This window comes from Phocoena phocoena, chromosome 16 (assembly GCF_963924675.1).
Source record: "Phocoena phocoena chromosome 16, mPhoPho1.1, whole genome shotgun sequence".
Lineage (NCBI taxonomy): Eukaryota > Metazoa > Chordata > Mammalia > Artiodactyla > Phocoenidae > Phocoena > Phocoena phocoena.
Window position 1 is genome coordinate 19699370 of NC_089234.1, and position 15252 is coordinate 19714621.

The following is a 15252-nucleotide window of genomic DNA, read 5'->3' on the forward strand; positions in this document are numbered from 1 at the left end:
GATGGGCCAACTTTTATCTAAAGTCTCCAGCAGCCAACATGAATCAACACAATCGCTCAATATGCTGGTTTACGAGGGTTTTAAGAAATTAAAAAAAACCCCAACTAGTTGCTCAAGAGAATCACAACTATTTATGACCCTGATGAGAAATTTTTTCTGGGTGAATTGACAAAACTAAATAAGAAAGGTTGAAAAATTCGTTCACAGAGGTCACAGAGCTGGTAAATGTCAGAGGCAAGGACTCGGGTCAAATGCTTTTTTTATCAGTGAAAATGCTTTTTTTACTTCCATTTATCCCATAGTATGATGAGTACCATCCTAAAGCTTTGAGATGATCCATGGTGTCACAGAGGAATGTGAAGGAAAGCCCTTCTGTAATTAATTAAGAAAAAATAATGAATTTCCCCTTTAAGACTAGTGAATTGCTTCTATGCAGTATAGAAGAAGAAAATAATTTTCAAAGTAAATGAAATGTCCCCAGCCTTTTTATATAGTTGACAGTGCTTCAACAGATATGAATTCTTCTATTCCAAAAGATTTAATATTTTTTGTCATGAACATTTATAACTCAGTTATTATGTTCCAAATATTTCTGAAATATTGTTCAGATAATTACCTAAGCCATAAAACAGTCAGTATAAAATTTACTAATGATATAAAATTGTTTCAGCTGGTTTTTAAAATTTATCAGTAAACTTAAGCTTTCGTTAAAATAATAAAAATTTTGTTTGTCTTTATGGTGGATAGTTAATCATATTCCTACTAAAATTCAATGTTGATAAAATAATCCTTTACAGTTGATTCATTTGAATCTCACAACCAAGTCCTGAAATAGGCAATGACTTGCTCACGGTTACACAGCTAACAAGTAAATGGAATAAAGATTCAAATCTCGAACTCTCAGTTGGGCACAGGTATTTGCCTAATTTTATCAGAGATGGGTTGTATCACTGAAACCAAACACAGGCGTACCTTGTTTTACTGCACTTTGCAGATATTGTGTTTTTTACAAATTGAAGGTTTGTGGCAACTCTGCCGAGCAAGTCTATCAGTGCCATTTTTCCAACAGCATTATTTTAAAATTAAGGTATGTACATTGTTTTTCTAGACACAATGCTACTGCACACTTAATAGACTACAGTATAGTGTAAATATAACTTTAACATGCACTGGGAAACCAAAAAATTCGTGTGACTCACTTTATTGCAACGTTTGTCTTATTACAGTGGTCTACAACTGAACCTGAAATATCCCTTAGGTATGCCTGTACAACTAATAAGGCAGCAGGTGTGCTGTGATCAGAAATATGAGTAAACCTCTTAGGCTAGATTAGAGCATTAGGTTATAATGATAGATAAAGCAAAAAAAATTATTCAGCAGATCTTGGAGTACCAAAACTTGCCCTCTTATAGCTAGGAATTCTCCTACCAAAGCAGAATGAGAAACTCAGTTATAAGCAGGGCAGCAAGATCACATGCTGGGGCTTCTGAAGTCAGATTAAACCAACAATTCCCTAGGGTCTGTACTAGAGAAGAGTCAGGTTAAAATATCAAACAACACATACACATATGTGGTTTTACAGCATAAACTGTCTTCCTTCTCAGATAGAGAAGAACAGAGAAGAGAAGGCAGTCCCTGAATACATGAATACATGAACATGAATAAGGCAGAGTGCCATCGGGGTGATAGATTCCTTAAGGCCTTCAAAAACCAAAATACAGTCCAATGAATTATGATTATAATCTTCAAAGTGTTGTCACAAAAGCATAAAAATGCTTTAAGTTAGCGATATTGTATTTAACCCTATGTATATATTTCCACAGAAACAGTTGTCTACTATGTGCTAGGCACTGCACTACATGCTTTTATGTTATTTCATTAAACTGTCACAACCACCATGTGAGGTCCATTTTTACCGACAAGGAAAAGTGAAGCTCAAGTTAAGTGAGTTTCCTAATGTCGCATAGCTATTAAGTGGTGCTGAGCCAAGATCCAAAACAAACACTATATGCATACATGATGTATAAAACATTTATATAAACAGATTAAAACTGGAAATGATGAGAAAATGGGCTGACCTCTAACTTAGGTCACAATAGTCTGGTACTCCAGGATCTCTACAATCTGTTAGGTCAATTTTTGGCTCTATCTCCCATTACTACCTCATGCTCTGGTAGCCTATGAGGTTTGCTGAGCATACTCTGATCACAACTTGTACTTTTCTATCCTTGCTCACTGTATTTTGTCAAATGGAAATGCTGGCTTCTACTCTTCCTCTATCAGATGAATTCTTACCCTTTACTCAACACTCATCTTAAAATGTCACCTTCTCCTTGAAGTCTGTCCTGTAATCACCACAGTTAGGAGGGATCTCCATATTTCTTCTCTTCTCACCCCACTTTGAATTATTTTAACATTTGCCTATACTACATTTAGGGTAGCTACCATGATTGTGATTTATTTTTCATACTTTACTATACAGTAATATCTGATGGCTGGGACTGTGTCTTTCACACTTCTAGAGTCTCCTGGACACAATTATTCAGTGCTCAATTATTATAATCGTAAGTTAGAGCTTCTTTTCTATATTTTCCTAGATAGAAGGAAAGAATGCAAAGAATCTGATCTCCTCTTGAGTTAATGATAGCAAAGATCCATTTCATAGGTTATTAGCACTGGAATCTGAAGTTCTAGAATACAGTCTTATCAGTCTGTCACTTGAATGAGAAATTCCTCCTGTGTATTAAGGCTTGTTCATCATCTAATGGGAGAAATTCAGTTTTTTAAAGTAAGAAATGAATCTTCACAGAAGTTTATACATTTTTTTTTTTTTTTTTTTTTTTTTTTTTTGCTGTGCGCGGGCCTCTCACTGTTGTGGCCTCTCCTGTTGTGGAGCACAGGCTCAGGACGCACAAGCCCAGCGGCCATGGCTCACGGGCCCAGCCGCTCCGCGGCATGTGGGATCCTCCCGGACCGGGGCACGAACCTGTGTCCCCTGCATCGGCAGGCAGACTCTCAACCACTGCGCCACCAGGGAAGCCCTGAAGTTTATACATTTTTGAAAAGTCATTTAATTCTTCAACTCAAACAAAATCCTACTTGAAAACTTGGTTTGTCCTCAGAACATTATAGTTTGGACAGCTCTCTCATCAAACACATGTCCAAAAAAGTGTGGTTAAAAAAAAAAAAAATCACTAGGTGAAAAACAAAATGTTTAAGTTAGAGAGAGGGTGCCTGCCTTTAAAGCCTTCTCTGAATCTCCCCCGTTTCATTTGATACTTCTCCTGTCAATGTTGAAGGAGTGATCCTGTAAACTTTGAATTCATAAAGGTATGGATAAAAATAAACTTGTAAAAACACAAAAGATTCAGAGATTTGAGATTCATGTAAGGTCAGAGTATACTTTAAGTATACTCTTAAAGTATATACTTTAAGTATATACATATTCATGTATACTATACACCAAAAGTAGGAGTAATTTGAAACATCAGATCTTAAGGCTTCTGCATCTAAGATCAGAACTTTCAGGAGAAAGTGGCAATAGATGAAAGATTTTTTATTTTTAAATCACAGAAAAGAGAACCAATTTGATAAAAGAAACTGACTTGATATGATTATTTTGGTTAAGGCTAAAAAAAATTACATAGACTGACCTATAAGTAATGTCTAACTTAATGAAAATCAGTTAACAGAATACTGGTAAGTATCAGAACTGGATTTTAAATATCCACATCTGGATGTTCTACCTCATAATAATTACTAGAAAGAAAAACTGGAGCAAAAAGAAAAACAGATTACAGACTTGCTGCTCCCAAGGCACCCTGCAATTATGCTATTAGATCTCTCCTAAAGTGGGATTAGGAGCATAACAAACTTACTTAGAATTTTTCCATTAAGAAATGTATTCATTTGGAAATAGATTACCACTGGTCCTGTTGAAAGGAGAAAACACAAATCAACCAAATCTTCTTCTGGATGATCTTTCTCCTGTATCTATGTGTCTTAATTAATATAAAGCTAAAAGTTAGAATAATATCTTTTCTTAAAGCTGGTATAAAATAAAAATGCAAACAAAGTTAATGAAGAATACTTGTATCTGAAACTTCTGAAGTGACCAGATAAATCATGGTAATTTTGACCAACTATTCTAACTGAGGTGATCTGTTAACATTTTAGGCCTTGATTACAGTGAGATTCTAACATGTATATGGCTTTGAAGTTTCTCCTATCTTTAAAATAAGTTTGAAGCATTACACACTGCCCTTTTATTAAGAAATGTTAGTGTGTCATGTGCCTGAGCAATCACCACCTACACTCCTGTTGTCCTATCTTTCAGAGTAACATTGCACACTTCTGTTACCAAGTCTGAATTGCTTCTTACAGTGATATGGCTTAAGAACGTTCATTCTTTTTCTGAAACCCACCAACTGATTGTCATTTAAGCAGTCAAATTCAGTAGGAGCTTGTTGGACAACATTCAAGTGTTTAATGACTCAAAGCCCACTCAGCTATTCATATATCCATCCATCCATGTATTCAGAATTTACTAAATATCTACTATGCACAATGCGCTATTAGTTTTCAACTTACATGATTCTTTAACTTTGATGAGGTCCATCATTTAATTCTAACAGTTTGCCCTGGACACTTCATTCCGAGACAAGGGCAATCATATATATGCCATCAGAGACATATATATGAGGAATATATTGGTCAAAGAAAACTTATGGATTCTCCCGAGTGCATTAACAAAATCTCTAGCTAAACAAGTTTACTCGCCAGCTCTTAATTTCTAAGACAAATACTTTCTTAAATTAAAAAAAAAAAATGACAAAAGTATGTGAAATTCCTAGAAAGAAGTAATAACTTGGAGTTAGGATGAGACAAACTGCTCTTATTTTCTCAGCTCAAGGCAATAAGGTGTCAAGTTTGTTATCCAAATTTACAGACACCAAAATGTCTTATGATTCGAAACTCTTCTTGAGTTGGGTTGAATTAACTTGAGCAAGAGAATTTCAAGAAGAATGAAACAATAATATATGAGTGGAATTTTTTCATAGTTATTGAATGCTTTAAGTGGTACAGCCTAGAGTGTAAGGGTGTGAGCTTTGGAGTTTACATCCAGACCCCACCATTTAACTAAGCTTGTAAAAACTTCTGCAAGTTATTTAACGCCTCTAAGTTTCAGTTTATTCCACTGTAAACTAGGGATAGTAATACTTCTTTGATTGAGTTGTTTTGAGGATTAAATAGGATTTGGTACATAATAGGTGCCTGGTACATAGTAAGTGCTTTTAAAAAAAGCATTATACTTTGCTTTTATTAGTTTTTCTCCTGATTTCCTTTCTTCCCAAATGAACTCAGCAATTAAAACAGAAGGATTACAAATTTGCTTCTTACGAACATGAATTAGTAATACCTTTGATTTTGATCTTTATTGGTTATGGGTTTTGTCCAACAGAGTGAACCCCAAAATTCACAGGAGACACAAAAAGGTTTTAAGAAAATTATATTCACAGAAACATTACAAGCTTGGACTTAAAGAAACAAAGAGAGTACAAAAAGGAAAGAGGTCTTTGAACTCTAAGACCTCTACAAGTGGAACCAAAAGCTCAGAGGGCAGAGCCAAGAACTAGGGAGACTCATTCCTACTAAGTAGAAGGACTGAATCTTCATCAAGGGAACTGCCAAACATTTGCCCAGGTGAATTTCAGAATTGCTATGGACCAGTGACTTTTTTGTACCTCCAATTTTCTCCCTTTTTGAACAGGAAAGTCTATAGCAGTTATCTTTGCCTGTCCCACCACTGGGTGTGTGTGGGGCAGATAACTTGTCTCTTTAGTTCTCCGGTCTATAGATTGAGAGGAACTGTACTTAAGATTACACTTGAGGAGTATCATCTATACCTGGACCATATTTAGATGATGATATTCTGGATTCAGGCTAATGTTGTAATAGGATGAAACTTTTGCAGGGGTGTTAGGAGATGGTGAGTGTATTTTGCATGTGGAAGGAGGAGATGGTGAGTGTATTTTGCATGTGGAAGGAAGGTAAATAAATTGTGGCAGACTGTGATACTTTTAAAATAAATTGTCATCAGAGAGTCGACAATCCTCCCCTCAAAAGGTGGAGCTTAATTCCTCTCCCCTTGAGTATGGGCTGAACTTAGTGACTCACTTCTAACTAATAAATATGGTGGAAGTGATGGTGTTTAATTTCTGAGATTAGGTCATAAAAGGCACTGCAGGCTCCTCTTTGCTCTCAGATACTTCCTCTGGGGGAGAACACTCAAACAGCCTCAGGTTAAGGTCCATGTGGCAAGGAACTGTAGCCTTTTGCTGACAGTCATGTGAGTGACCCATCTTAAGATCAGAAACTTCCACCCCAGTCAAGCCTTCAGATGCAGCATCCTTGACTGATGTCTTGACTGCAACTTTATGAGAGACCTTAAGCCAGATCCACTCAGTTAAGCTGCTCCTGAATTCCTGACCCACAGAAATGACAAGCTAATAAAAGCTTGTTGTTTTAAGCTGCTAGGTTTTGTTATTTAGCAATACAGGCCACCATGTATCATTTCCTGTGGTGAAAAGTTTGTTGTATTAAAAGAAATTTGAAAGCCATTGTCCTAAAACATGGCAGAAAGACAAAATGTATACACTTTTCCAAGTCTCTCACAAACAAGATTTTAAATTCACTAGCAAAGATCTAGGGAAAAAATGATCAATCCACAATTCTTTTAAATTTTCTTTGTTTCTCTCTGGGCTAAAAATTATCACTCTTGCTATATGAACATGGAAATGACAATCTACATACCTGCCCTTTCCCATTCTTTCATTAAATTCCCCTGGGCATAAGTAAAATTGATACTTTTAAGCCAGTCTACAAGTAGCAATACACAATAAAAACATTAGGTAATCTCCTCACTGTTATACTGTCATTAGTTTAGTGGAGAAATTATTTTAAAAAAACCCTGGCATAGAAATGTAGTTTGGTACTTTTTCCTTTTAAATTTTAGTTAGAATTGAATGATCCTCTTTGGAGCACTTCCCAAAGAAATCTCAATATTTAATAATCTTGAACAAAATCTGAACTTCATCTCATTCTTTCAGTTACTTTATTCTATATATTACCATAATCCTTTGGCTAATGAGTTTGTTCTTCAAAGTGGAGTTCCTTTATAGAAGGAAATATATCTATATAATTAGCATGCTCTTCAAGTATTTATAAACATAGAAACTAGTCTGCATAAAAGAAGGCACTGAACATTTAGTCCCTCATGATGACTTTTCTGGTTAGTCTCCTTTTCATTGGGAAAAGGTTTCTTTAAGGGTTTATTTAAAGGATAGCTTTACATTTAAGCTATACTTAAATTCCTCAAAGCTTGCCTTGCTTTTATAACTTGTACTTGCTTTTATCTAGGCCACTGATATATAAGAATTACTCAGAAGTGGAATTCCCCTTTGGCTTTGGACTCAGCCTCTGTGATTAAATCCACAAGGGCACAACAAAAATGATGCACCAGGGCCACCTCAGGCAGTTCTATGTCTTGGTGTTTATTTTAGTACCTAAGTTGGAAATCTAATAGAACCCCAACCTGGGCATCGTGTGTCTACGTATGCTGAACTCTGTCTTAAGGGGCCCATGATCTTCATTATACATAAAGCTATGAATTCATTTTGCATGTTAAATCAAGCTGTTCACTCATTTTCTAAAACTTATATGTGACCTTTACAATTCCACTAAAGGTTTGTAAGAAACTTAACAAATCACTTGAATATGATTTACAAAGTCTGGATATTACTGTGCAGACAGAATTTTCAGCTTGAGTTAAGGTTAGAATCCATGTTTAATCTAGTTAGTTTGGTGCGTATGCATATATGTGTGCCTACATTAGGTGTATGTAACATTAGGCTGCCAAATCACAGACATCCTCATGAACCTTAAGTCTTCCTATGCTGCTCTGAGTGTCAAGATACCCAAAGGAAGAAGAAAGTATGTTCATGGGGTGTATCTATTTCTTGGTTCCTAACACTTCACTCATACCTTTATTTTCTTCACAGATATTCAGTCTGCAGTGGGGATCCCTGAGTTCAGTAGCATCTTTTGTCCTCCTTTAATGAAATATTACACTCAGAAATCACTCAAGAAAATTTATCCTACCAAGACGATACCAGTTTATTATTAAAGCCTCGCAAATTAAATTTATAAATTAGGTGCTTATTTTGCCTCTGAAAGACTGGGGACAACTAGTCACTCTTCCTCCACCCCTCTTCTAACCTGAGAGCATCACTGTATCAAGGTTTCCAAAGAGGAAGAAAAATTATAGCCTTCAAATTATTTTGACTCACCGGACTTTGCAAGATCTGAGTAACTCGTTTCCTCTGCTCCATCATATTGAAGTCTTGCCGTAGATCAGGAGACATGTTCCTCTCCCTTATGTATTCTGGGTCATTTTCATTGATGCGGTCAAAATACCTCTCTTTGTGAGGCACGCTGGGAGGAGGAGAAGTAGTGACTACGCCTTGGCTAGCATCTGAACTCATGCTTCAAGTCTGCCAATTCTCCTTGCTATCTGCATTAATAACCACAAAGTAGGACATTCATAATAAATTCATATTTTACACAGGTCATGCAGCACTTTTTTTTTTTTTGCCCTCAGAGTAACAGTTGCAACCTTCTTTAAAAAGTAGCTTTTCAAAAAATATTAGAACAATTTTTTATTAAGGTAAAAATATCTTAGATTACAATGCTAAATTGGAAATTGATATTTTCAGAGCTAGTGGCAACTTGTGGTTCAATTATAATAATGTCATCAACTGCTATATGAATTTTTAAAAGAAGCAATGATCAAAATGTCCAAAAGTAAAATGCCACACCTACGACAGCAAATTTTCACAATTAGTGATTACTGTTAGTGGAGATTCTCTTTCCTCTCTTACTCATGCTTTTACATTAGACCAAACTCTGGCCATATTTAATGATCATTATTTTATAGCGAATGTAGTTTTAGTTTATTAACACGTGAGAGAAACACAGTTGTAAGCTTTTCCAGTTCCAGGGGAAATGTAGGAATTATTAAGGTTGCCAAACTATATAACTTTAGCAGATAGTGCTTCAAATCCAAGTAAGAAAAAATAAAAAGCCGTTCAGAAAGCACAGGAACAGCTGATTCATTTAATTATTACTGACACTTAGGATAACCCTTGACTTTATGCCAGGGAAACAAATTCATTTGGGCTTTGCTACAGCTGAGCACCTAATCAACCAACTGTAGCTAGATCAACAGGACAGTTACTTAACATCCATCCCCAGCCCCAGGCTGTGATGGCTTGTGCTAGAAGTTGATGAAGTCATCTAACCCTGTGCTTCTCAGATTGTCTGTGGTGAAGGACTTTCTCCAATTTGCCGTAAACCAGTAGTTTTGTAAAATACAAAATAATGCATTTAGGTGTCATGGCAATGTCAAACTGCATGAAGTTTCTAAATGCTTAATATTATATTCTGTACTTGTCACAGACTGCAGTCTGCAGACTGGCACCGGATCCTGGACCACACTTAGAGTATCACTGACCTAGCAGAGAGTAACAGTCATTGCACACTGAAGGAATGCTTCCTCTAACTTTTAGATGTGATTTGGCAAGAGCCTAAATCAAGAGAACAGGACACCACTGATTAGTGTATCCCTTTACATAGTTGCTCTTTTGAACTGAATGTAGAAAGTGCAAAAAATGTGCAACAAGGAAGAATAAAAGGAAACAAATTTTAAATAAGAAATTGTAAAGACGGCTTTGCTTAACAGAATTTTCTCTACAGGTGGTAACAAATGCAACCTGCTCAATATAAATGACTGGGTAACAGAAAAAAACATTCTCATTACAAAATGGTATTTATTCAACTGATTATTTGCCTAGTAAGAAGAATCACTTCATAATAAGGGAAATTAAATGTGAAAAATTCCAAGTATTCTTTTTCTATTTACATAGAAAACTAAGGGGAGAGAAATATCTGTGGACCTGAAACTCTGAAGATTCTTCACAGCCTTGGATTCCTTCTCAGCAGAATAGTTTCTAGGTAGATCCAGAAGGGAAAAGGCAAGGGCCACCTTTTTTCTTAGGGATCTAAATCCCTGATAAAGACCAGAGATACCTGATCTCATCTTTTAAACACAATAACAACCAGTGAGGTTACTATATTTGTCTCTAATAATAGTCTTCTCTGATAGAATTCATTTCTAAAGCTGCCTTGACTCAGCCCAAGCAAACTCATTGCAAGACATTAAACATTCTTGCATTAATTCTGGTCCTGGAAATGTAAACTTATTCTGTTAAATAATTTTTGCAAAACAATGTTAAAACTGTTTTCTTTTACTTGCCAACAACAATCTCATGCAGAACATTCTAAAAGCTACCTAAATTATTTTAGTGTACTACCCCAAAAATTCATGAAATATGGTTAAAAACACTTTATATCATATGGCTTTAATGAAATTCTGATTTTATGACTAGAAAGCAACTTATCAGTGAAGGAAATGTGAAAAATGAACTTTTCTATAACTGAGTCTTCCACATCTTAATTCATTAATTTAAAACTTGGGAGAAAACACTCAACTAAAGAATGAATATCTGATCATTATATGTGTTCTCCACAGGATAAATGGCCATTTTTTCTTCTTTTTGTATAACATCCACTATTAAGGAATGATCCTGGACATATTATATTCTTCCAAAAATTAGGTTTTGCTACACTGTTATTAGACTGGCACTAGCCTATGGTATTTTATGTATGTATGTATGTATGTATTTATGGCTGCCTTGGGTCTTTGTTGCTGTGCACGGGGCTTTCTCTAGTTGTGGCAAGCGGGGGCTACTCTTCGTTGTGGTGCACGGGCTCTAGGTGCAGGGGTTTCAGTAGCTGTGGCTCAAAGGCTCTAGAGCACAGGCTCAGTAGTTGCGGTGCACGGGCTTAGTTGCTCAGCGGCATGTGGGATCTTCCTGGACCAAGGCTCGAACCCGTGTCTCCTGCATTGGCAAGTGGATTCTTAACCACTGCACCACCAAGGAAACCCTAGCCTATGGTATTTATCATCATCTTGCTATTAACCAAAAATGTGGTGCACAGAGCACCAACTGTAAGAGGCTTTTTTTCATATCCAGCTGGGTTATCAGCAGTCTAAAGGTCTAATCAATCTTTGGAACGTAGTTTTCTTAGAAGCTTTTTATAATAGGTCATTTGAACTCCTTAAAATAGTTTACTGCTAGCAGATAAAAATTTCAAGGAGAATGAAAGTTTTTTAAAAAGCAAACAAACAAACTCACGTATATTAGTAAATGTCATGCTGCTCTGGCCAAGTACAGACTAAGTGGGTACTCAATAAATGGGACATCAATTAATAAAGAAATCAATTCTGTTTAGTTTACCACACTAGGTCACTGGCTATGAATAAGTCATTTTTAAAAAAGAAATTCCACAAATATTGCCTTCAGTTGGATTTTAACCTATTCCTCAGCCGCAAAAAGCTCTGTTTAGCCTAATGGAGGAACAGAGTTAGATAATAAGCTTATGTCTAACTGAATTTGCTGATGCTCATAAACTAATTTTATTAAAACACAGCAAAAAGCAAGGAACTGTTGTAGTAGATTCATTTTGTTGTCTCTGCACTGGTTTAAGAAACCGATAATAGAAACATTGATAAGTAAAAGCTTAGAGTTTAAAGAACTCTTGATGAATGCATTTTTAGATGAGTAAGGTAAAGAGGAAAATATATATAACCACCCATTTTAATAATAAAAGAACATATTATATACGTGTAACACTTTATGTGGTTTATACCATGCTCTTACACCTTTCTATCTTATTTTACCTTTGCAACTACACAATGAGATAGAGGTTAATAATCTGGAGGTTCAGGGGGTTAAACATCCCGCCAAAAATCACACGGCTTGTGTCACAGGCAATATTCAAAGTCACAATTTCTGTCTCCTAGTCCACTTACAATGAAACATATCATAAAACATAAGAGGGCTACAAAATTTTGAGACTTTTAGTCGACATTCTGTCCTAAATATTAAACAATTCAGAGTTTACAGAATCTGTCAAAATTGAGGAAATGACACCAAAAAGGGGAAATAGGATTAGAAATGACTCAAAACACTCAGACCTTTTTAAAACTTCAAAAGCTCATTATTGAGCAGACTTGTGGTTGCCAAGGGGGAGAGGGGTGGGGGAGGGATGGATCAGGAATTTGGGATTAGCAGATGCAAACTATTATATATAAAATGGATAAACAACAAGGTCCTACTGTATAGCACAGGGAACTGTATTCAATGTCCTGTGATAAACCATAATGGAAAAGAATATGAGAAAGAATGTATATATATGTATAACTGAATCACTTTGCTGTACAATAGAAATTAATACAACATTGTAAATCAACTATACTTCAATAAATTTTTTTTTAAAAAAGCTCATTATTTAGCATGGCTTTTTAATACAAGAAGTTTCAAAGTTTTATGTACTTGGAATAAGAATTGGGAATTTATAAGAAGGATATAGAAATAAAGAATAAGAACACTAGTTTGCCATTTTGGTGCTCTTCTATACCTAGATACTCAACACTAAGAGCTTTACACAGATTTTTAAGCCAATCATAAGCAACAACTGATTATTTGCAATTTTACATATCAAATACTATAGACCGAAGTGTTATTTCAAGCCTAGAAAAAACTTAGGATCCACAAGATTATCTGAAATAAACAGAATTCAGAAAAAAAATAAGGGAAGCTTTAAGCATTATTTACAACAACCAAGACATGCAAACCTAAGTGTCCATCCACAGACAGATGGGTAAAGAAAATGTGATACACACACACAATGAAATATTACTCAGCCATAAAAAAGAAGGCGATTCTGCCACTTGCAACAACATGGATGGACCTTGATGGCATTATGCTAAGTCAAGTAAGTCATATAAAACAAAGAGAAATACCATATGATATCACTTATATGTAGAATTTAAAAACATCAGACTTATAGAAACAGAGTAGAACGGTGGTTGCCAAGGGCTGAGGGGTGGGGGTAATGGGGAGATGTAGGTCAAAGGGTACAAACTTTCAGTTATAAGTTCCAGGGACCTAAGGTACAGCAGGATGACTATAGTAACAATACTGTATTATATATTTGAAAGCTGTTATGAAAGTAGAACTTTAATGTTCTCACCATAACAACAACAAAATAAGTATGTGATGTAAGGCTGTGCTAACTAACCTTATTATGGTATTTCACTATACATGTATCAAATCATCACATTGTATACCTTAAACATATACAATGTTATGTCAATTATATCTCAATTATATAGTTACCCATAAGACACATATCACCAAATACCATTCTGGAAGATTAGCATACCAAAAGGAAAAGACTTTTTACTCGACCTAATAAATTTGCTTATACAATATAAAAATAAGTGGTTTCTATGCTTAGAGAGAACTCCTAAATTAGTCTGAAATAATGATAAATGGGCCACAGTTAACTAACGTGCTGTATATAAATATATGTCAGAGGTCCTCCTTCCTTCCTTCCAAAATATTTATTGGGCATCTACTATGTGCCAGGCTTTGTACTAAAGGTATGGCCGGAATGTTGAATCAAATCCTTCTGGGAGCTCCTAGAGTAGTTCAGAGGTTTCTATAACCCAGTGAAAAGGACTCTACCCATCATAAGGGGAAGCTTCCTAGAGAACATAACATTTTCTTACACTAAGGAAGGTACAGGTCCAGGGAAACAGCAATGTGCCAGGGAATAAAGTTAGCAACGGGTTAAACAGCACATCTTACAGAAGCAATTGCTTAAAGATTTGGTTAAAAATCAGTCCTACAGGTAACTTAAAGCATTTAAATACATTATTGTTATAATAAAAAGTTATATGAGTTTTAAAGAAACAGGTGAATTTCACACTTGCTTAGAAGGCAATGCAAACTTACTAACAGACTGATAATGCAAGCCAAGTAGTAATTTCCTACCATTTCTCAGAATTTTGTACAATATCAAGTGAAAAATTGGGTTGTCAAAGTGAAAACTTTACACTTAATGATTACTCTAGTAATCACTACTTATTAATGCATACACTCTATTCTCCTTCACTAGAAAGTTGACCCAGGGCTTCCCTGGTGGCGCAGTGGTTGAGAGTCCGCCTGCCGATGCAGGGGACACAGGTTCGTGCCCCGGTCCAGAAGGATCCCACATGCCGCGGAGCGGCTGGGCCCGTGAGCCATGGCCGCTGGGCTTGTGCGTCCGGAGCCTGTGCTCCACAACGGGAGAGGCCACAACAGTGAGAGGTCCGCGCACAGCAAAAAAAAAAAAAAAAAAAAAGTTGACCCAGAAGTTTTTTCATAGTACTTTGTAATAAAGTTCAGTGGTTTTACTAAGACTAGGAAATCAAGCCTATTTCACCCACTAATGTTAAAATATTCTTTTCTGGGAGCAGGGGAATAAAGTAGTCTAAGGAAAATAACAATATTAATAGGCCCCTAAAGATAGCAGCTAAGTAGACTTCTTTAAATAGAAGTTTTCTCCTCAAGCTAGTTTCAGGAGTAAGATTTTAGGTCCTTGAGCTTAAAAAAATTCAACAAAAACTAACAAGTCATAAGCAGTATATGTAAAATAGTGCCAGCTTTATTAGTCTGAGGCTGATTTTTCTCAAGTTGTTTTTCAAGCTTCTAAGTCAGAAATGCCACAGAAAATGCATGTGAGTTCACTTAAACCAGGTGTGAAAACCTTTCTACACATTTGTGTCAGTCTTGCCTGACCAGAGCCCTTATTCCGTCCTACCAAGAGTTGTCGTTCTTAAATTCCATCTTTTAATTTGATCTGATTATGTCTGTCTTTCTTATAACCTTAAATGGCTTCCTGTCATCTATGGGATAAAACTATTCGTGGCTCACTTGTTTTCTCTTTCCCTCATCACCTCAATACATAGAAAATACAATTGCTTTGTCTGTAATAGAAACATCCAAGCTTAAACTTTCACAAATATCATATAAAGAAAACCCCAGTAAAACCCACCAAACTATCTTTACAATGCTCCATTTCAAATTCTTTTGCTTTTCTTCAAAATTACTGTATACATACAGAAATTCTAGTGATTCTCCAAAAGCTTTACAATATTCTTTAAAATGGCCCTTGCAAGAGAGCCTTCTCAAAAAAAAATGGTGAAGAAAGTGTACATCCATAGGTAAAGAAAAAAAGAGAAAC

The 15252-nt window shown here is 35.7% G+C and overlaps 1 protein-coding gene across 4 annotated transcripts in view; it reads right to left on the reverse strand.

Annotated features, from left to right (window-relative positions):
- The window catches only part of ADD3 (adducin 3), a 124263-nt gene that overhangs the window by 18080 nt on the left and 90931 nt on the right, over positions 1 to 15252 (reverse strand). For 3 of the 4 annotated variants that reach the window (XM_065894207.1, XM_065894209.1, XM_065894211.1), the window contains one exon: positions 8349 to 8568. In XM_065894207.1, coding sequence (XP_065750279.1) covers positions 8349 to 8543 — 195 coding nt within the window. In that variant the 5' untranslated portion in view covers positions 8544 to 8568. Of the gene's footprint in view, positions 1 to 8348; positions 8573 to 15252 lie in introns of all 4 variants that reach the window. The other variant, XM_065894210.1, reaches the window with a different exon arrangement.